This window comes from Lichenostomus cassidix, chromosome 6 (genome assembly GCF_008360975.1).
Source record: "Lichenostomus cassidix isolate B80296 chromosome 6, HeHo_3.0, whole genome shotgun sequence".
Classification (NCBI taxonomy): Eukaryota; Metazoa; Chordata; class Aves; order Passeriformes; family Meliphagidae; genus Lichenostomus; species Lichenostomus cassidix.
The window spans coordinates 11,458,904-11,481,015 of record NC_139487.1 but is presented as its reverse complement, the minus strand read 5'-3'; the positions used below and the strand labels follow the sequence as shown (position 1 = coordinate 11,481,015).

Sequence of the window (22,112 nt, the reverse complement as noted above, 5' to 3'; positions counted from 1 at the left end):
GCTAACAAAATCCACACCACAAACAAACCTGTCTTTCTCTCCCTGTGCCACCACACAGGAATGGCAGCTCCCCAAACGCTGTCTGCCTTTGTGTCCTGGTGAGCAGTGCTAGTCAGGTCTGGACGGAGATACAAAGTCACACTATTGGGTACCTCAAGTAACCCTTCTCAGGTGGTCCAGCCTGCAGACTTGTGGTCTCCCAGTAGAAGGTCAAGAATGGACAGATGCCATCTTTTCCACTTCTAGATGGAGGATCACTATGTGCTTAGCTGCAGCAGTTTAAGAATGCAGATCCACTGCTGGTTATTACACACTAAAAAGGGACTGAAGATTTAATCCAGTTTGTTGCAGTGATGTAGGAGTGTTGCATTTGGTTGGGTCAAAAATCTCTGTAGTCCAGCTCCCTGTCTACAAGAGCGGACACTAAAACATAGGCAAGAAATTCAAGAACAGGGTACATGTAATGGGATCTTTCTCCTGATACACACTCTCTATTCCTGCACAGCAGAGCTTAGACATTTTGGGAATTAGAAAATAACTTTTAGCAACCAATGCTGGCTTCATCCTATAGAAACTGCTCTAGTGCATTTTTGAACCCACAGATTTTGTGGTCCCTGTGGAGTCCTCTGGAAATGAATTTCATCATTTAATCACACAGCTTGTGATTTCATACTTCCTTTCGTTCACTTTAAGCTTGCTTTTCAGATTTCACAGGCCGCACCTGGTTTTTGCATTCTGAGAAATAAAATTAATCATGTTTTCCTCACTCTCTCAACTTTTTTGTGATTTCACAAACTTGCACTCTTATCCCCACCATCACCTCGTTCAAGACTGAAGACTTTGTCTGTTTACTTCTGTCCTAGAAAAGCCAATTCATCTCTGTGATCACCTCTGTCATCCTTCTCAGCACCTTACTTTATTATGTACACCAGGCAACACCAGACCTCCACATGGTATTCACGACATTGGGAAATCTTGGATTTCCACAGCTGAAGCTCTGGGTTTTGTTCCCTATTCTTTGCCTAATTCTTTTAACACCACCTTTGGCTTTCTGACTGCTGCATCTGACTGTTGAGCTGCAGTTTTCATGGAAACACCCTCAGAGCTACTGAAATCTCATTCCTAGATTGCAATGGTTCTTCTCCCCCTCTGCCCTCTCCCCAGCACTGCTTTGTGCTTACCACCACTAAGCTGCCTTTTTACCATGTGGATTATGAGATCCTCCTCCAGTGTTTTTCAGTCAGATCCAAACTCGAGTGTCCTAAGTGAGCATCATGATCAGCCAAGTTAATTATATTGTTAACTACTCCTAGACCAGATAATTCAAGAATCCCTGCTGGTAAATCTGTGTTATCTTTTAGATAGGAAGTTCTTAAGTCTTCATGCCCAGAGGATGCATTGTTTTAAAATGTAGGCTCATTGACATCTATTAGTTTCCAATCCCCTATTTAAAAAACTTTCCTGTAACACTTCTATTTCAAATTTCAGAAACCAAGGATTGTTGTTAATGTCCACAAATGCCAAAGCATCCATTCTTAAATGAAAGCTCCAACCTGGCAGAAAATAAGCTTACAGCCCATGACAGTCATACATCAAATAACCAGAAAGGCTGTTAATATAATTATCTTCTTATTGCTATTTTGGGAGGCACAGTAGGTTTTGATGGATCTGGAAGTAATAGGATCTCTTAAGCCATAATTTACGAGAACGTCTGTCTTGAACAATTTTCCACATGGGAAATTAATCACATTCTGCCTAATGGGAGGAAAAATATCCCTTTGCAGTTTGAATTGGATTTGCCATGGTCAATTGGATGTGGGATACTTCTTTATCCCTACTCACAATCGGAGGTGTAGTGTTGCCATTCAAAATTCATTGTGCTAGATTCCACAGATGGAGATATTTCACTGATGGGTGATACTTTTATGCAATGCCCACAACGACATAAGTCAAATATACCAGCATGGCACAACCACAGAATGGGATTGTGGCAGTCTTGTACTCCTAACTCTGCTCCTGTACCTCCCCTGTACCCAGAGGTCACTGGGCCTGTGTGCTGTCCCTGCTCCTCTCTGTTTCCCTATAAAACCCCTTACCCTCCGCCATCTTGCTGTCTATGCTCCACGTGTGTCTATGCTCCACATGTGCTGAGCATGTGAGGCCTTCGCCCTCGAGGCATCTCTGCCTCGGGGAGGTCGTTGGCCTCTGCTGCACCATGCGAATAAACATCTTCCATGGACACAACGCATAGACCCTCCTCGCCTCCTTTATCACCGCCGGTTGTGGAAGCAGACGAACCAGAGCTAGCCTTATGGCTCCCCGGCCGGTGAGAGCGCAGTGTCCAGCCCTGGGACAGAGGGTTTGGAGCACTGAGGCGCTGAACCGGGCTGGGTAGAGAAGCTCTAGGGTAAAGTCTGCTGCAACATCCTCCAAACCGCAACATGGCAGGTGTCAGGAATTGTAGATAATTATTGCAGAAACTCAGGAATTGTAGATAATTATTGCAGAAACTACATCCCAGTCAAGTTCAGCAGCAGCTGTTGCATAGCCCATGCATACTTTGGTGTTAGTTCTGTGAAAAATAAATAACTGGGCCAGATTTAGAAAGCAGGTAGCACATCTCCCTTCACCAACAGACCAACACAGATCACCTGGACCCACGTCAGGGTGAAATGGCTTGTCTGCCACTCAGGACTGCACTCAGAGACTCAGCTCAAGCCACCAGGAACCCACATTCTGACCTGAATGTGTGAAACAAGTTTCCAAGTCACACAACAAACTAAAAGAGTCACGGTCCTCAGATGTGTACCTCTGTCTCAAGTACAACAGGAGTGAATTGAGCTGAGGCAATGGGTACTTGAAATCACAATACCAGAAGCTCCATTTGGTACAGAGGTGTAAGACCTCTCAGCAAAGTCACTGCCCATCCAAAGACACAGCCCTGGGCATGAGGTCCTGGGAGATGTGACTGGATGCTGAAAGTCACTAAATGCTGGAGCAGTGCTGCAGTTCTGAATGACACAGGACAAAGTATCAATGGCAGCTCAAGAACTCACAGGTCTCATGTACAATGTAGACATTTGCTCCTGCAGGTGAACTCCTGCAAGACACCACAAGGAACTGAGTTGGAGGTTCCTCATATGCAGGGCTAATGACTCATCTGGAGGCTGGCTGTTCTTTGTATCTCCACGGCAGTCAGGAATGAACTGTCCAGAAATTGGGGCTGGCCTTCCCTAAAATTTCTACTGAGATCATTTGCCAAATTTCAGCTCAGGTTTAGATTTTAATCCCTTCCTGTCTCCTCATCAAAAACCCATTGTGCGAAGCAAACGTCCTGGTGCCGATTCATCTCTGCTGCATACCTAAGGGACACACTTCTTGGAAAATCCCAATTTGTTTATGGTTCCAGTGGAAAATGGGTGAGAAAGAGTGACTTGGAAAAGGTGATGGACTATAAACCAGGAAACTAACACATCAGCTGGCACTGAGATAAAGAAGGTGTTTCCAGGTAGCAGGAAAAGATCTGTGTCTCTGAAAAACCCTTGACTTTGCCATTAAGAAGCAGAACACAGAGTTACTCAATGTTTCTTTAAAGCTGAAAGACTAAAGCAAAACAGGATGGCCTAAAGTAAAAACGGAGTAATCGTATGACTGGAAACTATGAGTGCCCCTAGCAAAGCACCCAAAGGAACTGAGTAATGTTCATTAGTCAGTGACTTTATTGGTACTTGGGACTTTCAGCTTCTGAGCAAGATTTAGACCAAGAAGATATTCTGGGGCATGCTACTCTATTTATGTTTGGATGGAATTCAGCCTCACCCCGCATAATATTTTTCCATGCTGATTTAGGCAGAGAGAGCCCTCACTTTTTCCCTGTGCAGGGTAAGAGTGGGTCCCTTTCTTGGGATCAGCATGGTGGAAATGCCACTTCCCAACCAGCAGTGTGAAGGCGGGGGAGATGGCTGAAGTGGAGGGGTTCTCTTGCAAAGAATCTGAAGATGTTTTCCAAAATATTTATTCCCAGAGCAGAAATCCTCTGTCCCAGGCACAGTACAAACACAAGACAGTCCCTGAGATTAATTTGTTCACAACCAAAATGCTAGGTTCCACTGTGGCTTTTCAACAAATTAATAAACAGCAGAGAGGTGATGAGCACCTGAATTAACACTGGGCACCTGTGCAAAACAAAATCCAGGTCATACCTCAAAATTATCTGTCTGCAAGAAATACAGAGCATCAAAGGCAGCTTGGTGATGCTTGGTTCAGCAGCTTGGTGATGCTGTACTTGCCACAGCAATGGTGGGCAAGATTCAGCTACTATTAAGATCCTGTGAATGAAGGGGTGGGTATGGAAAGAGAAGGGAAGTGGCACCAGTGGAGCCCAGCAGAGAAACTTCTCAGGCATCCAACAACCCACACGATGCAGCAGAACCTTCCACTGCACTTGTGTGCAAGACACACAAGAGAGTATTTCCTGCTGAGTTACAGAAAACCAAGTAGCTGCAAATGGATTTGAAAGACTGCGCTTTTTCCTTTTAGACAGACAAGAAGGAGGAAATAAAAGTATTTCTTGCAACTGCTACAATGATTGCTCTGTGACATGAGGCTTTCTGAATGCAGTATTCATACATATACACTTCAAAGAGCACATGCAACTGAAGGACTGGTGTTGTGGTGACACGAATTATACTGGTGCCACTTATAAACTAGAGTGGTGTTGTCCAGAAGTCATGAAGTTTTGATTAAAAACCTGAAGTAGCTTAGGAAAACATTGGATTTTGACAAGTTTCTACTACTGGGTAGACTAAAATCCCTTCTTTTGAGGTTGAGATCTTACAACCACAAACTACTGACCCTTCACAGTCAATTGCTACGCACTCTGAATTAATCTTCATCACAGTCTTTTCACCACGTGGCTCCAAAGAACCAAATCACAGAAATACAGCACCAGGGCTCAAGAGACAAGCAAATCCATTACCCTGATTCATGGTACAATCAACTCTACCTATGGCACCACTAGGGAAATCTATTTAACCTGTAGTTACAGACCTCCAAAGTGGAGAGTCCTCACCTCCTCAGGCCATCCAAAATCACCTCTCCAATGCACTATGACAAGGAAGGAGGATGCAGATTTAGGACATGAAGAAAAGTTTAGGTCTTATTCACCACCTTATTTTTTGTTATTTATGCAAAAAAAGTATCAGATGTATCTTTATCACAGGTGTTTGGCTTATTCAGGAGGTGGATTTTTCAAATTTTTCTCTGGATGACTGTTTTCCACATTGCTTATTTTAGCTCATATTTTATAATGTTTTGTTCATGTGCCAAGGGGGCAAGACAGTTGCATTTCAGATACTGCACTGGAGATTAATTAACTATTACTTGAAAAAGAGGGCACTGACATGAGCTTTTTGGAAACTCAAAAGCTAAGAACCTAAATAATTTCTGAAATTTTTAATGTATACAGAACATTTTATTTTTAATCAGAAGCAGATCAGTTTCCTGCAGTCAGATCTTTTGACAGCGCAGCTGCCTGGGAGTGATTCAGGACAGTCACTTCAGGAAGGTCAGCTCAACAAATCAGATTGCTTTAGATCATCTCATAGCCCCCAAGAAACCTGCATCAGTAACAAACCCCAGCATAAGCCCAGAGCCCCCAAGGAACACCAGGCATTGCAAATGGGGAAAATTTTCTCAGCCCTTTCCAGGCATTGCAATAGGGAAACACTGCAGAAAGGGAAGCACATATTTCCAAATGGAAAAACCATTAATGAGAACAGAGTCTGGCCCTAGGACTCGTACGCATCAGAACCAAACGGACTGACATTGGAGCTGGCGTCTCACTGCTCGAGTGAGAAACCAGCCTGGCTGAGCCAGGAGATCAGAAACATATGGAGCATCAGTGAGCTGCTTCTGGGAGAAGCAGACCATTGCAAGCTATAGATGAGAGGGTGGAAAAAAGAGACGAGCACGGAAGTGACAGTCTGACAGTCCTTTCATGATGTGCTGGCATGGAGACGGACCCAAAAGACTTCAGAAAGTAACACAGACACCTGCACTGGCTACTCTGCAGCACCACAAGGACCTGCGTGTGGCTCATGGGGCTGAGGAAGACAAGAGAAGTTGTGCCCCTGTGCCGGAAACAAACTACGTGCAAGGACAGAAGCAAGAGACAGAAGTTAATGGGACTGAAGAGGATTATGCCCTCTCCCCAAGGGTCCACGGGTAAATACAGGTTTTCCTGCAAGCATACTGCCACTTGGGGGGATAGCTTTCCTTCCATTGTATTAAAATAGCTAACCAATTTGAAACAGAAGTCAAATTTCCAAACACACATGCACAAACACACACCAGGAACACACTGACACTTCAGAAAACAGGAGTCAGGGTCAGATGACACTTGGGCTCTTTTGAAAATTTCCTGCTGGAGCCTTCCACATTGTAAAACTACCCTGAAATAATTTGAAACCTCTAGGCAGAAGAGCCAGCTGCTTCCCTAAGTCAGCCTGAGACCTGCTCTTTAGATCCTTCACTTGCTCACCCAAAATAATCACGTTCTTGGGGAGGAGGATTTCACTGCCTTCCCCAAGATACAGAAAAAAAAACCAGTTTGTGACCCCCATATGCCAATGGGAGGTTCCCTGTCTGCACCAACCTCTGCTTGCATGAAGCTCTGTTTTATGAGCCTGACAGCATCGCTTTGAAGGAGGACAGAATGAGAATGAGAGACTATAAATCACCTGGGAAGAGCAGTACTTGCTCTCCTGACACCCTCAGTGTTCCACCCACACTCTTCTAGTGTGGTACCAATGTCAAGAGAAACTGGGCCTTTGGCAACCTAATCTACAACAGACTTCTGTGGGAAACAGCTGAACACTGCCAGGGTGAGGGACTGGGCTACCACCATCTTCACTTCTTCAAAAATCACAAATCACCCTGAGCGGCTCCACCAAATGCCTCAGTGCTCTGATGCCCAAGTCCTCACTCCCTCCTTGTACCTACCACCCTCTGTCCTCTGAGGCTGCAGCAGGGAACCCTCTTCTCTTTGTTACACTACTGCACACAGCAGCAGCCAAGAAACAGTTTTTCCTTTGCAAAGGAATTGATTCACCATAATGTAGTAATTTTACTCTCTGGTAATTAAAAAGCTTAAGCTCCAACTCACACTTCCAAGCATTTGCTCAGATGGGAAGAAAACTAGCAAAAACAGTAAGAGCCATCACCAGAACCACCCTGTGAAAGGCCTAATTCCCTATATTGCTTTAATTAAAAGTGGATGAATAGCAATCTCTCCGCCCAAGAGACCTTTAAGAGAAATAAAGTCAATCTATAGGCTTATAAAAATAAAAGAGGATGAGGGAAACAAACACAAAAATCCTGCCAGTTTTAGGGCTTACGAGGAGATTATAACATCTGGGATCTTTTCAAGGGGAAGGTGAACCGAGGAATGGATGGTATAGAGAGGACACAACCACCCCTTGGAGTGAGTACAGTGAACAGGGAGCTGTTGATGGGAGAAGAGGAGCAGAAAGCTACAGAAAGGCAACAGCCTTGCCTATACATTTTTGTCTTCATGGCTGCTTGGAAGAACACTCCTATCTGCTGACACCACAGAACAAAGGATCTGGTTTAATTGCAAAAAAAACCAAAACCAGGCCCAAGGGAGAAAATCCAAATAAATGGTGAGTATAGATGACCTCCAGTGAAACACAGAATGAGTTATGAGGAATAATCTAATCCGTAAAAGCTAAGTGTTTATCACCACTCTTACAGCAAGAGACCACCCTGCTCCAGAGGACATCTGCAAACAGATGTGAGCATGGAGGCTTTTTACACAGCATACCACCAGTCAGGGCACAGGTAATTACAGAAGGAGTTCAGTGCTGCAGTATTTGAGTGCTATAAAATCCTTAATGGATTTATTATTCTATTGCCACGTGGAGATATGGTAATTCCAGTTTGTCTCTCTTTTTCCCCCATACAGTATGTGCAGAGAGGCTGGGGGTACACTTGGACCCTCTTTATCCTACTCAAGCCCTCAGATCTTCTATTTCCTATTTGTAAAGAACTTCCAGCAGAGGGGAAAACTAGTGACACATCTTGGGCAGAATTAGTAACTAAATATGGTGATTCCCAAGTTCACACCCTGTGGCAGGGGAATGGAGGAAAATTGAAACCAAGCCCCCAAAGTGGTCTCCAGCCCCCTCTCCGGTCCCACATGCCCAAGGCAAGCCCATGGTGGTGGATGCAGGACATCATCTCTGGCTTCACTGGAGCAGTGTCAATACCCACATGTACAGAATGAACCAAACTCAATTGCTTTTCCACTTGGGCCAGAGAAAATTAAAACCTTGTGAAAGTCACTTTGTCTTACAAACAAAGCAAGTTTACATTGCCTGGCTTTATTACAACTTAGCCTTCTTATCAGTTTGATTTCATTCTTAAGTCATTTTAAAACCTAGTATCATATAATCTGGCAGCTACAGTGATGGGTTTTACACAGCAAAACACAGGGAAAGAGTTTTCAAAAGCACTCAGACCCACTGTGACTGCTCCTGCTGAAGTCAACAGTAAATCCAATGATACCACCGGGAGCAGAGGTCAAGGCTGAGCAGGCTTGACACTACAGAAACTTAGGGGTGGGATTTTCAATCTCTTCAAAAGCAATTACCAATAACAAAATATATTAAAAGTAAAGAGCTAAGTTGTGACCCTAAAAATATTTACATATGTGCCTAGCTCACAGATTGTAAGTAATTATGGGAGGCCTGATTTCTCTCGCTTTCTTTAATGAAAGCCAGGAACAAGGGCCCAGATGCGTGGAAAACCTTGGCTCATGGAGAGGGTCAGCTACAATGATTTTGGTGGAATTACTCATGCTCTGCAGAGACTTTGAGCACAGGCATGCACACAGCAAGACTTCCTAGAAACACCAGGTTCTTCCTAAACCCTCAGCCACAAACTGACATGCAAACACACCAAATGTGAGATGGGACTTTTTGGGCTGTGACGGTGCTGGGTAACAGCATTAAAATCCACTCTCTTCTAATCGACTGTAGCAAAACTTGGACCAGAAAATGAAGGCTAGTTAAGAAAAACTGGAGGGGTGTGTGTGTTTTATTATTTGTGCAGATCTGACATTGTGACATGAACTAACCTAACTTCAAAGGATGAAACATCATTATTATAAAGCATTGCATTGAGTATAACCATTTCCAGGCTATTATGCAAGCCCAACTGAAATAATATTATGGGTACAGGATTATTCTTGTTCTCTATTAATCCCAAAAGGAAGAGGGATGTGACTTATTTGCTCATCCTGACAAATCATCTCAAGACACTGCTGAATCAGACGTTTGCAGCTTAAGAGGAAATAAGTAAAAACATTCAGCTTCTATTACTAAGTTTGAGGATTCGTTAACAGGAATGTAAAACTAAACCTCATTTAAATCCACTCATTGTTCACAATATAAATCCTTAGATTGTGTAGTTACACTGGAATGAGGAAAAAAAAGATTTAGAGGAGGTGACCTTCCCAGCTATTCGTTTCCAGGCAGTTTCACTCCCAGGTTCCTGCACAATACAGCAGTCTTCCCTGCAAACGTTTCAAGGGAAGTGCTTTACTTGCATAAAGGCTGCAACTGTTCCCACTGCACTGAAGCCATAAAACTATTGCAGTTGAACCAAAACCTGATAACAGCTTAATGGCATAAAGCAATATTTGGACTAAATTGAGCCTGATCATATCACTCTAAAGTTCTTTTCCAAGTTAAAAGGCTTTTATTTATAGTCTTTACTTACACCCAAGAGACTTTGACATATTTTAACTAACCTGCCTTCCTTGTCTTCTTAACCTTGGTCCCTTTCCAAGAAAAAAGATGTCATCTGACCACGAATGGGGTTTGATTTCCAGCAGCAGAATTAACCCACAACAAATCCCTTGTGTTTATTCACTGAGTGACGGTGCATGTTCTGGGGAGTGAGCTTAGCCAGTATTTCCTTGATGAAAGAAAGGGGTGGAGGGGAACAGGCTGGAGTTACCTCTGTTACCACATCAACCACTTGCACGAAACAGATCTTTGAATCCCACCTATTCCAGCTCTCCTGGTTTCAGAGATAGCACTGGGAGAGCAGACTACAGCAAGACCCACCAGTGGATTGGTGTCACTCCTACTGGGACTCACTGAATCTCCTCACACATGTCACCCTGTGCTGTCACAGCCACCCTGGGCTGCTGCAGTGCAGAAACATGGCTTAGACTGTGCAATCCTGGCTACAAACACAGACTAACTGGACAAAGCAATGCACACCACAGCCTTCCCTTCGCTGGCTGGATACACACAGTAGGGACTTCAAAAATATACGAGTGGTCAGATACCACTGCAGCCACCACCACAGCCAAGAGGGGCTAATGCAAGGACAACTCAGCTGCATTTAAAGACCAGAGAGAGTCAATTCATTCTCTCTTTGACAGGAATGAAAAAAGTAACATTTTTGTCTAGAGTGAGGGAAAGAAACTAAAACCAGTATTATACAAGGTTGAACAACACCATGACCACAAGAAAAGCCTTTTCCTGTCTCTGAGGGTCTTTTTTTTTTTTCACTTGTGTCCAAGGGTCTTTTCAATCAGGTCTAGCAATGTGCCTCCAAGTGCCTCCTCTGCTCTCAACAGAGTTCATGTCTGCTCCAGACCTGGCTCTTGGTGACCATGCAATGTGGTGATGGCATCACATAATATGGTGCAGTTCCCAGATCCTGGACACCTCAACTGCCTGCAGCAGCATTACCCTGGAAAACACTGTGCCTTCAATTCCCTAACATCCCCTCCATGGCTCCTCTGCTCTCTGGGAAAGAGCAGAGGTACCTGTTACCTCCCTAGCAGGGGTATCTCACTACCTTGGCTTTGTTAGAGTTTGTTAGACCAAGAAATGTGAAAGGAGGCCCAGGCAGGTGGCTCAAGCAAGCTCTTAGTGGTCCAACAGCACATCCCTGGCTATGGCATGCAGCAGGGAGCAGGTGGGTCAAGCAGAGCAGTTTCAGACTCCAGCAGAGCAGCTTTTGCTTGGCAGACAGCATCCTCCTTCCAGCTGCAGGCAGCCCACTGGTGGCTCCCCTAGCCCCTGTCACCACATGCCAGAGCCAGCAGCAAGCAACCCCTTCTTCTCCCAGACCCTGGAAGAAGACGGTGGCTGGGACATTGGGCAAAAGTAAATATTTACGTAGCCAGGGCCTTCCTTCCCCTGCCCTGTATTTTCTCCCCTTCTTAAAATGTCACAGATCAGCTGTTTCCATAATTGTGCAGGAAATGAGTTCCCTGCTGGCTGGCAGCTTAACACTCACGTGTGCTGGGTCTGCTGTAGCTGCACTGCTCACCTCTGCTGCTGGCCCCTGCATCCACCCAGGATCTTCAGAGGCTGTGGCCAGAGGGGAGATGGGACAGTCAGGGACATGGCCACAGAGCTGCCTGTGACTGTGGCAGTCTTTCTCACAGCTGCAGCTTAGAGGAACCCTTATTCCCTGGTTCACAGGTCAGATCAGGATCCCGGGAGACTCGACACTCTGTTTATGCCGCTTCAGAGCAAACATCCAAACCAGACTAACAGAGCTTCCTGCCTGCACAGAGCGGCGAGCGCACTCAGGAAATTCAGGCATATTTCAAGCTTGCGACTTCTTCTTTGTTCTTTGGACAAAGCCTCATTCACTGGAGATGTTGCTAAAAGGATTATTATCTATAGGAGACTTCTTTTCCCAAGAGGAAATCTGCTAAACACACAAATCTGCATTTGCTGTGTTTTGTAGGAGGCGGGATTAATACAGGAACATTTTCCCTTCTGCTCTCCACATCTAATAGTTTAAATAGACCAGCCATGACGACACTGCCCAGTGGGAATAGGCCCAAATGCCTTTCTCCTGTACTCCAGTCTGATGCTTTTACTCCTTGCCTGAAATGATACCAAACTACCCAGCACTTGGTGAGAAGAGTTGGAAGAATTTGGTGGGAATCACACCTAACAGTGCACTCAGTGAAAAAGTGAAGTCTGCCCACCAACCCGAACACCAATAAAATGCCATCATGGGCAAACCAGATTGCAAATGTTTTGCTTATTCCAGGTCAGCCTTGTGCTGCTCAGAGCCCTGAATACAAGAAGCACCCTGCAAGTCTGAACTTGCCAATGCTTAGGCTGTAGAAGCAGAAGGAATGTAATTTTCTGCTCTTTATTCAGAGGTGGCAAAACCCTGATAGAAAACGACACGGTGGAAGCGCTTAACTTCAGACCCACGGAAATTTGAGGGCAAACATTAATTACCTCAATCCTGCATACAAGCCTGGGGCCTGTATTAGCACCTCTCTGAATGGAAGAAGCTCGAGAGGATTGAATTTCCCACTTCTAGGACTTACTTTCCTTTCCTCATCTACCTATTCCTGCTTTCCTCTTTCTAATTCTCACGTTATTTCCTTCTCTCTACCTCAGCTTTCCCTTTAAATGGGACTAAACACTAAAAAAGAACCCCCACAAGGGAGTAGACACTGCCATGGGTTATTTCATTGTAGTGAAAATAGATTAAGTTTGGCAAATCCCTGCCTGCAGTATCCCCTCACTCTGCTCCTGAGTATAAAGATCCCCTTATAAGTAATGACAAACATGTTAATGAGAGCCTGGAAAAAGTTCCATTGTGGAGCAGGGAGGTCTGCAAACGCACCACACTAGAGAACATCAGCACCTGGAAAGTTCAACAGATAGAAAAAATAAAGTAGGAGAAATCACTTGCAATCAAGCAGCAAATTCCCAGGTTCATTGTTTCCAATCTACAGGAAAAAAAATAACCACAACCTATTTTAAGCATGTGAGTACATAAATAAATCAGCTGGCCCAGCCAAAAGGCAAAGTGGGCTGAAAACAGATTCAAACAGAGGTCTAGACTATTACTTAGCTGTGGGTCCTTCTCTATTGCCCAGGCAACTTAAATCTGAATACAACAAAGACAAAATTAGGTAGATAAGTAATATCCAGAGGGAATATCTAGAGCCTGTGGGGCTGCAAAGCCATCTGAGTCCCTGGCAAAGCTTGACTCCTGAGTTAAAAAGCACTTTCATTGTATGGGCCATTTGTTGACGGATTGTGGGAAAAAGTCAGATTTCAGACCAGAGGGGAAGACAAGCAAACCCTTATATAAAGTCACCCTCTCCCCAGTCTGTGGGTTGAATGCAGAATGCTCTCAGACTTGCTACATACCACCCACTTTAGATTACAGACTTGCAGAGTTATTTTTAAAAAGTAATTATAGTAGTAGAGGGCACACTCATCTGGAATGGCTGCCTGAGGAAACGACGAGCCCAATGCAGCTCAATCTCCTTTTCAAGTCTATAATCGTGTTTATTTATTGCCTTTAAAAACAAGAAGCAAAATCCAACTAATTTCTGTGTAAAAACGTCTGTATATTTCCCCAAGGAGTCCAGGCAGCTAGACTACACTGAAAACCTTCCCTGGCCTTTCAGTCTAGCATCCAGAGCTGCAAAAAAAATAAATAAACCCCATTAGCTCTGGCTTCAAGGAAACCCAAATCCCTTTCCATTCTTTGTTTTTACTTCAAACTGTGGCTTGATCATTAAAAAATCCTCATCAGGAGATACAAGTGGTCTAATGAGAGGCACATCATGTTTTGCATATGCTGATTTCTGCCCAGAGGTGGTTTCTGGTTGAGCAAAACACCCGTTCTTAACCTGTGTGAGAGGAGTGGGTTACAAGCCCCAGAAAAAGATTCTGCAGCTTTATTCTATTTCAGCCCCTAATTTCAGCTGTCAGCTGACGGATTTTGGATCTGTACGTTGAGAAAGGACTCAGAAGAGACTGAAAGAGAGAGAGAGGAGGACCAGGTACTTGGGCAGACACCAGCACTATTTTTTTCCACTTTTTCTTCCTTTTGTAATGGAACCAGACCCTTGATTCATGCCCTATTAATGCCTGAAGACCTTCACAAGGCCTGACCTGTGAAACAAGCTCAGCATACAAAGCCAGCAGCCCCCTGCACTCCCATCTGTGGGGCTCCTTTCAGCTCCAGCTCCCTCCTCAGTGGGCAGCTCTGAAAGCTGGCGCTGGCCTTGCCTTTTCCACAGCTTTTTCAATAGGCAGCAGCCTTAGGGCATCCTATGACCTCATACTTGACGACTTGTCTTTCAACCAGAAAACACTTAAACCCTAAAAATATCTCCACGGAGCCTAAAGAAAAGAATACGCCTGTTCCCCTCAAAATCATCAATCCTCCTGCCGCCCGGCTGAGGAACAGCCACTTCCTCCCGGCAGCCCCTGCTTTCCCTTCAAGCCTGGAGCCGACAGGAAATCCATTCTCCTCTTGTGAGAGACAGGAGATGAATTTTCCACAATAGCTCTCCTAGCAAGGCAGAAAATAGAAAGACACAATAGAAACCACTAACTCAAACAATAGGAGCTGCTGAAGGGCAGCTCACCAGAAGCTCAGCATCACCCAAGTCCTAAATAAGGTGGAGTGGAAAGAAGCCAAGGACCTGTTCACTGTCCTGCTAACACAATATCCAGGCTCAAACATAGGTTTGTTTTAAACCTGGAAGTACTCTCCCCTTTCAAAAAAACAGGCAAGAAAATGTAAAACATGTATGTTAAAATGAAATTGCACTGCATTATGGAATGACCCTCAAAAAGATTTTTATAGCTGTTTGAGTCCCCAGCATCTCATGCCACAGTGCCATGGGTCACCTCTCCACCCCGTGGCAGCTCCTCTGAGATGGGGACAGGGGACTGCAATGCTGCCTTATTGCAGGTGGGTGGAAGAGGATGGGCACAGAGCCCCTCTTTCTTCTGAGACTTTGTTGCCTCATATTCAGAAAAGCACAGCAGAACATCTTGATTATTCATGTTACACAGGTAAGGCTCAGCAAACTAGACATCTGAGACTGCTCTGTGTGTGTGTATGCCTATCACAGCTGTAAGACTACCCCTGCATATTAGAGAAACACCATTTCAAAAAACTTAATTCATATTTTAGTCTAAAATGTAAGATGTGACTTGATAAAGAGAATTTTATCTGATCTCTCTTGGGTTTTTTAATCTTTAAGCTACTTTTTGACTGGCTTTGAACTGCTGCAACACAGTTCATTTCTGAGTAGATTGGAAATGAGATTCTAATTAATTCAAAATTACTCCAAAAAAAAAAAAGAAAATCACTTACTAATAACTTGCTGCCCTGGCTCAGACTGCTGCAGGACAGAATAATCAAAAATTAAAAACAAATCTGAACATAAAATACATCTAATAATTAGGACAGGGAATGCATTTCCTTTTAAATGCTCTGCTAGCAACCAGCTCTCCAAAGCAGAAAACAGCTTGCAATAAAAATATCTCTAAAAGTACTAGGGCAGTGTGTGCCTTACAGTCATTATCCCCCTGCCTCCCAAGGTGGGCAGAATAAAGGCTAAAAACACTTTCCATGCACTGCACACTGCTGAAATGCAGCACCTTGGACAAAATTCCACACAGCCACATCCTAATTCTGCTGATCCTGGCTTGATGTACACAGGTGGAGCATGAAGGGCTGGGTCTGAGGGCTGTGTGAGGATGAACCCATCACCTCTGCTCCAGCACACGATCTGTGAACAAAACACTGCTTCTCCACCAGCCCTGAGCAAAACAAAAAGCGCAAAGCTGAAACATACAAAGCTGTGAGGGAAAAAACCAACCCCGCTCTCATCGCCGTGGATGAAATCCTGCTGTTGCAAACCTACTGAAGCCTTTTCCCTCAGCTCGTCTTACCCAAAAGCCAGCCCTGGAAAGGGGAGGGGAAAAAACCCAAGCCAACACCTCAAACCGAAACCAAAAAGCAGACATGAGCACCTGGGATGCAGTTCATCGGCAGATCTCCTTCCCCGCTTCAGCCCGGGAGCGGCAGACGCGGAGGTGAGGAAGGTGGCAGCCGGCATTGGCGAGAGGTTATTCCCCATGCTCCTGCATTGTGCAAAGCGGGGAGGCTCCGGGCACCTCGGCAGCCCCAGGTATCTGGGCGGTGCTGGGCCGGCCGCCCGCGCCAGCCTCTCCCTTCCCGCAGCCTCCTGACTCACACACGGCTCCACGCTCGGCCAGGCCTCGCTCCTCCGACTCCCCTTTGCTGCAGGAACAGCCTGCAGCAAACCTGGCTGGGCGAGGCTGGGGCTGCTCGGGGGAGCCGGGAGTGTGGCCCGGAGATGAAGGAGTCAGGGAAAGCCCTCCCGGCAGGGATCGGCTCACCCCACCGGAGCAACGCGCCCCAGCTCTGGAGCAGAGAACAGGGCCGAACTGGCACTGCCTGCAGGGATCTCTGCTGCCCTGAGTCCACCAAACGCCAATGCAGTCACACCGTGTGCTCCCACTGCCCCGGGGCCGAGGAAGGAGAAAGGCCCAGAGAGCCCTCTGAGATGGTGCTGGAGCGTTTCTCTTCTCAGGGGCAGAGCAAGTCAGCGGGGCACAGTGGGGTGACAGTGGCTGGGTGACACCTCATCCCCCACGCTGGCATCCCTGCCGGCGCCCTGGGACACTGCCACCAAGCTCTGCTGGCAGCACATGCCCCAAAATGGATGGTTTCCTCTTTCCTCACCCTAGTCAAGGGAGGAGGAAAACCTGAGTGGGGAAAAAAGGAAGAAAGAAGGTGCCTCTCTGGTAGAGGCTCCCAAGCACTGGAGGCAGGGACTGGAGCCAGGCTGGGGTGTTGTATCTCCAGCTGCCTGACCAAGCTGGTAGGGCAGCCTGCGCTGATCACCCTGCTCCCCTGGATAGGATTCAGCTTCCCAAGAGTTAGGAGAACCAGGCACACAAAGCTGTCTCCTCAAACAGGTTGTCTCCCTCTCCAGGCAGCACGGAAGCTGCAGAGCAGGCACCCAGCGAGGACCTTCCCCTTCCAGCAGATGCTATGTAAAACCCTCCTGTTTCTTCCGTGGTTTGAAGTCCAGGCACAGATGAAGCTGGAATCTATGTGGGAAGTGCAAGGGGCTGCCATCATCAATGCCCAGCCCTCCATGCCATGGCAAGCCCAAGCCTCTCTCCAAGGCAGGATCTGCAGCCCAGCACCCAGCATGACATGATGATTTCATGCAACATGTTTTCCCCAGGGCTGCACTCTGGATGACACAGTGGAAGAAGAGCTGACATCTCTCCAGCTTCAGCTTTGTCTCCAGATGGCTCCCCCACTTAGAGCCAAGAGAAATGAAAAACAATGCAAGCCCTGGAGTCTTGGGTCAACCATTGCAAAACTGTTAATCCCAGAGTTGCATCGCCCTGTCTCTGCCTTTCCATTTGCTACTGTGGTCTCCAGAAGCTCAGCAGACAAGTCTTCTCCTTCCTGCTGAAATTCCTTCATTAATTACCTCAAGATCCCTGAAATACGGAGTCCGAATCCATAACCCCTTCTCTCTGCTGACACAGATGTAAAAGTACCTGACAGGGAGGGATCAAAACTTTTCATCCACACTCCAAAGATCGTTCTTCAGATATGCAGCAGGAGAGGTGATGGAGAAATCAGTGTGTTGCAAATGGGCTCAACCAACAGCCATACTGGTATATTCACAGAGCACTTTCCATCCATGTCTTCTTAGAGCAACAAACTGTCTTTGGTCTAGAGAGGGGTTTTTGCAGCAAATTTTATTCTAGCTCTTCCACAATCTCCCTCCAAAGGATAAAATTCATACCAACTACAAAAATGATCTCTGGCCACTCCATGGAGTTTCTTATGCAGTTTTCTTCTGCACAACCTCTCCTGATGCAGTATTTTCCAACATTACAAAAAGAAATCAGAGAGAAGAAAGGAAAAAGTAATGGCAAGAAAATAAAATGAGGAAAAGAGACAAAAATATCAATTTTGCCCTTTTGGTATTTTTTGGTATTTTTGTGGTTAAAAAACCACAAAAAAATTAAGACAAAGAAGTGACTCTCAAAAAGTAAAACAAAACTACAAAATTGTCCACAGGACATTTTCTACAGGATTACCTGGCACTGTTTATAATTTCCCTGCACCTCTTCATGGCAGTGAAAGCCATGGAGTCCTTATTTGTGTAAGGGAGAAGTGAGGGTAATTATATTTGAAGGAAGAAACTGATGGAAGATAAAGGTGTCTGGAGGAAAGAAGAACTCCACTTTGCTGCTGGTGAATCCAGTATTATCTCTCCTTGTGGGGCAAGGCTCTGAATTCCATTACACTTTCCTTGGTTTTATAGGTAAAAGGTTTCCAGCACAGTCAAGTACTAATTATTATTTCAGGAAAGCACTGACAAACAAGAGTTGCAGGATGGAATGTGCCAACTTCCCCAGCCAGACCTGATGGGGGGATTTGTCCTACCTTGCAAGTGGCACAGCAAACCCCAGGCACTCAGAACCCAGCATGCAGAGCCCCTCCAGCTCAGCTGAATCAGGCCCGTAATAAGCAAGCAAGACCATAACATCTTCATAAAGTAGGATTTAAGTACAAACATCTGCCTTGCCATTTCTTAATTAAGGGAGTTTATAGCTAGGTATTCATTTCCGTAATCCACGGCTCCAGCTGCAGAAATGCCATGCGTATTCTAATTATGGCAGCTAGTTTATTTAACGCAGTTTGACATTGTTTGACATTTAGCTGAGTCACCTTGTTCCTGGGTAAAGCAGCAAGGGCTGTTCATCAGTTCAGCAAGAAAGAGGCAGAGATTTGATATCAAAAGTAGAACATATATCACAGAAATTTTAAATTAAATACAGCTGAGTTCTATTCTGTTCTGGCAGGTTCTCTCTTTGGGACACTAAGTCAACCCAAATGTTTTCCAGATATAACTCTTCCCTTCAAGGACATGTGGCAGTACCATCTCCCTCATGTTGCTGGAGGGTGGGAAAGGTGGAAGTGTTGTAATGGGCATATGGGGTTTATCTCACCCTCTGCAAATACTACACACCCATATATCAGGACATCCATCACTGAGATCTGCACAAAGGCTGAGCTGCAGCCATCTGCAGTCAGCCAACATTTTTCTAGGAGCAAATAAAACAGATAGGCCAGTGACAGTCAACACAGGAGGAACAAATGCTACATGCAGACAAGATTTTCCTATGGCACTTTATGTGACATAAGCCATCTGCACTCCTGTACAGTGCTTTCAAGGATCTCAAAATGCCTTCCAGCAAGAAAGGCAGGGCAGTAGTATCCATTCTTATCACAAAGAGGTTTCACAAAGTGATTTCTCTATTTCAGTTTGTTGGTGACACAGCTAGAAAGAGAGCTCACTCTTGGACTTCTCCGGATTAGAAATGGATTGCAACACCACCTTCCTCTGGCTGCAGTCTGGATGCAGCACAGAACACTGCAGAGAGCCAACCCCATGCCTGGGACTGCCTTCCACAAGGTCGATGGAGGCTGCCAGGATGCTGCCAGGCAGCTGTGCTGCCCTGCTGTGTCTCTGATGTTTGTGTCATGTATTTGTACTGCTGGTTTCTAAGTCCCTACTCCCCAGTAACCCTGGAGCTGTGCTCACCACACATCTGGAGCAACTGCTTTGCCTGCAGATAGTACTGGGGACCACAGCACGCTCCTGGAGAGGACTAAGCCCTCCCATCCCAGCTTCCCTTCACAGACCTTCAGGGAGGAGCTGGGATGTCCTTTTTATAGCGAGAGACTGAATAGAACTTTTAACAGGCTGAAAATACTCCATTTATCCTGGCAGGCAGTGCAGCGAGCCAAACCTTAAGCCAACAGCCAGAATCGTGCAGTCAGACAATAGGGAGCTGCCAGAGCCTGCACTTCCAAGAGCACACTGTGGTCTGGCTCATCTCCCCCATGCCATCCCTGCAGTCACTGCTGGAAGAAGCTCTGTAGAAGTGTGTGCTGTTAGCCTGAGGACAGGATATCCACCATGTCCAGACCCTCTCTGAAAGCTGTCAGAGGGACAGTGGCTTAGACCAAAAAGGTAAGTTAGTATCTTTTTGACCGGCATTGCAGAAATCCCTATTTGCATTTAACCTTCTTTCTGTTTCCTTTCTATCCCAGTGGCAACTCCAGTTATTCATTCCTTATGGTACAGTAACAGCTTCTGCAGAGCCACAGCATCCAGAAATGACAAAGACTGACTCTGGTACCCCAGTGGTCTCCCAAGCTCCAGCTGCCTGGTTGCACCCCACAGACACAGCCCCCCAGAAGCCATCAAATCCCTTTGTGTGACAGGGCACGAGCCAACCTGAATCTGAACAACTGATGCAAGATCCCTTGAGAGCCCTAAACACCATGCTAGGTATTTTAGGAGGAGGTGGAAGTCTGGTATCACAAAGCTGGATGTATGAGCTCTCAGAGAAAAGGCATTTATAAGAATGGCCACAAAAAGTACTAGAGACAGTAGCTGGGGAACTGCAGTCTCCAGCTGCTCTCACCCATCTTATTTAGGGCTTTCCCCACAGCATTACCTGGTAGAAAAGGAATGATTCTTTGCTTGGGATCTTTCTGGCCTCCTTCAATAGGAAACTTGTCCAGAAGCTGCATCTGCAAAGGAAGCACAAAAAATATCTTAGGGGGAAACATGGACTGTCTGCATAGGGACCAAGGGATCTCTTGGTTAGTGTGTGGTAAGACAAAAGCAACTGCAGGAATTACTTTGTCTTGTTGGAGAGGAGCCTGTACTTAAAAAGGTATGATACAGTTCACTCCAAGAAAGGGAGGGCAAGTTTCTGGCAGCACAGAGGAGCTGGGACGGGGCCCAGGCAGACAGCTGAGCCTGGCCTTGCTGTGGTTCTAAAATCAGGTTCCCATTTCTTGCTACAAAACACACGCCTTGTCTCTAATACACAGCCTGCCTGTGCTGATGGAGCAAAAGGTTTTACCTGTCCATGTGACAGACCACCCTCCTGGCTAAAAACGCTGTTCAGGCAACTAGATGAAAGCATAGCTAATAAAACACCTGCTCTGCCTTTCTGGCAAGACACGGCCCACTGCCCTGATCCAGTAAGAAAGAGCATTCCTGGGAGACAGAGGTGAGTGACTTACTATGGACACAAGCCTAGGAAAGCTGCATGCTGATGTGACATTCCTAAAGGAGCCCTACACTATCTCCTTGGGTGATAAGACCTGATGGACCAATGTCACTGAGGCTGAAGAGCAGCTGAAAGGCTTCAGACAGAAAGATGCACCTCCTCCAGTGGCACCTTCATGGACTTGTCCGAAAGAGACCAACTCCAGCCCTGAAAACTGCCAGAGCCTCTCATCCCTCCCATTCACCCTCTGCAGCCTCTCACTCTCATTCAGCACATGGTGCTACCAAGGTAGATACCCAAATCTTCACATTCTATTTCATTCTTCCCCACATTTCAGATGCAGGGTGCAATGCTCTATGTCCCTCCCTACACAGAAGCCCTGGCTCCCTCAAGCAGGGGGAACTCCAAAGCTCCTGCCAGCCCCAGGGCTCTTTTCCAACAGACCAGGAGAGATGTCTTTCGTCTCACAGTCCACAGCAGCCCCTGTGATCTCTGAGGAAGGCAAGGAAGGAAAAGCAAGCAGTCATGTTACCTGGCCTTGCAGAACCCCTGTCTCCTCACCTGAACTGGATCTGTAGCTCAGTACAAATACCCAAAGTGGCAGCAAGAGCTGGGGAGAGGGAGGGGATCCTGATCAATCAGCATTTATTCTCATCAGTGCTATGTGTCCAACAGGGAGGCTGTGCGAGTTAACGGCGGTTTTGCTAGCTCAACAGATTTCCTTGTAAAAATATTTTTTTGCTAACTTGGGGTAAAAACAGTCAGATTTTTTTTTTTTTAATTTTTTACTGGTTTTGTTTTAGGCACGCAGAATCCTTCTCGTCTTCCACCGCACACAACATCCCCAGCGTTTTCACCATATGGCACAGCAAACCAAAGATCAAGAGGAAACTCGGGAGTAGAAGGAACATCTGTGCAGGAGAAGAACTTAAAAGATCCCACATGTTTCCCCATCAGGGAGTCAGCCTGGTAAATAAATAGACCATAGCTTTGCGGATTGTTAGCTAACTCGCTTTTCTGCCTACAGAGACATGTTTTTTATTGAAAATGGGAAATTTTGTTTTCTTGCAGGTAGAGCTCTTGGGTGTCTGAGGTCAGGCATGGGCAGGAGTTTTGTTCAAAGCAGAG

At 45.8% G+C, this 22,112-nt stretch overlaps 1 protein-coding gene across 2 annotated transcripts in view; it reads right to left on the bottom strand.

The window, feature by feature from the left end:
- The window catches only part of SH3PXD2A (SH3 and PX domains 2A), a 241,894-nt gene that overhangs the window by 151,397 nt on the left and 68,385 nt on the right, over positions 1 to 22,112 (bottom strand). For both annotated transcript variants that reach the window (XM_085064899.1, XM_085064900.1), the window contains exon 3: positions 20,421 to 20,496. In XM_085064899.1, coding sequence (XP_084921025.1) covers positions 20,421 to 20,496 — 76 coding nt within the window. The remainder of the gene's footprint in view (positions 1 to 20,420; positions 20,497 to 22,112) is intronic.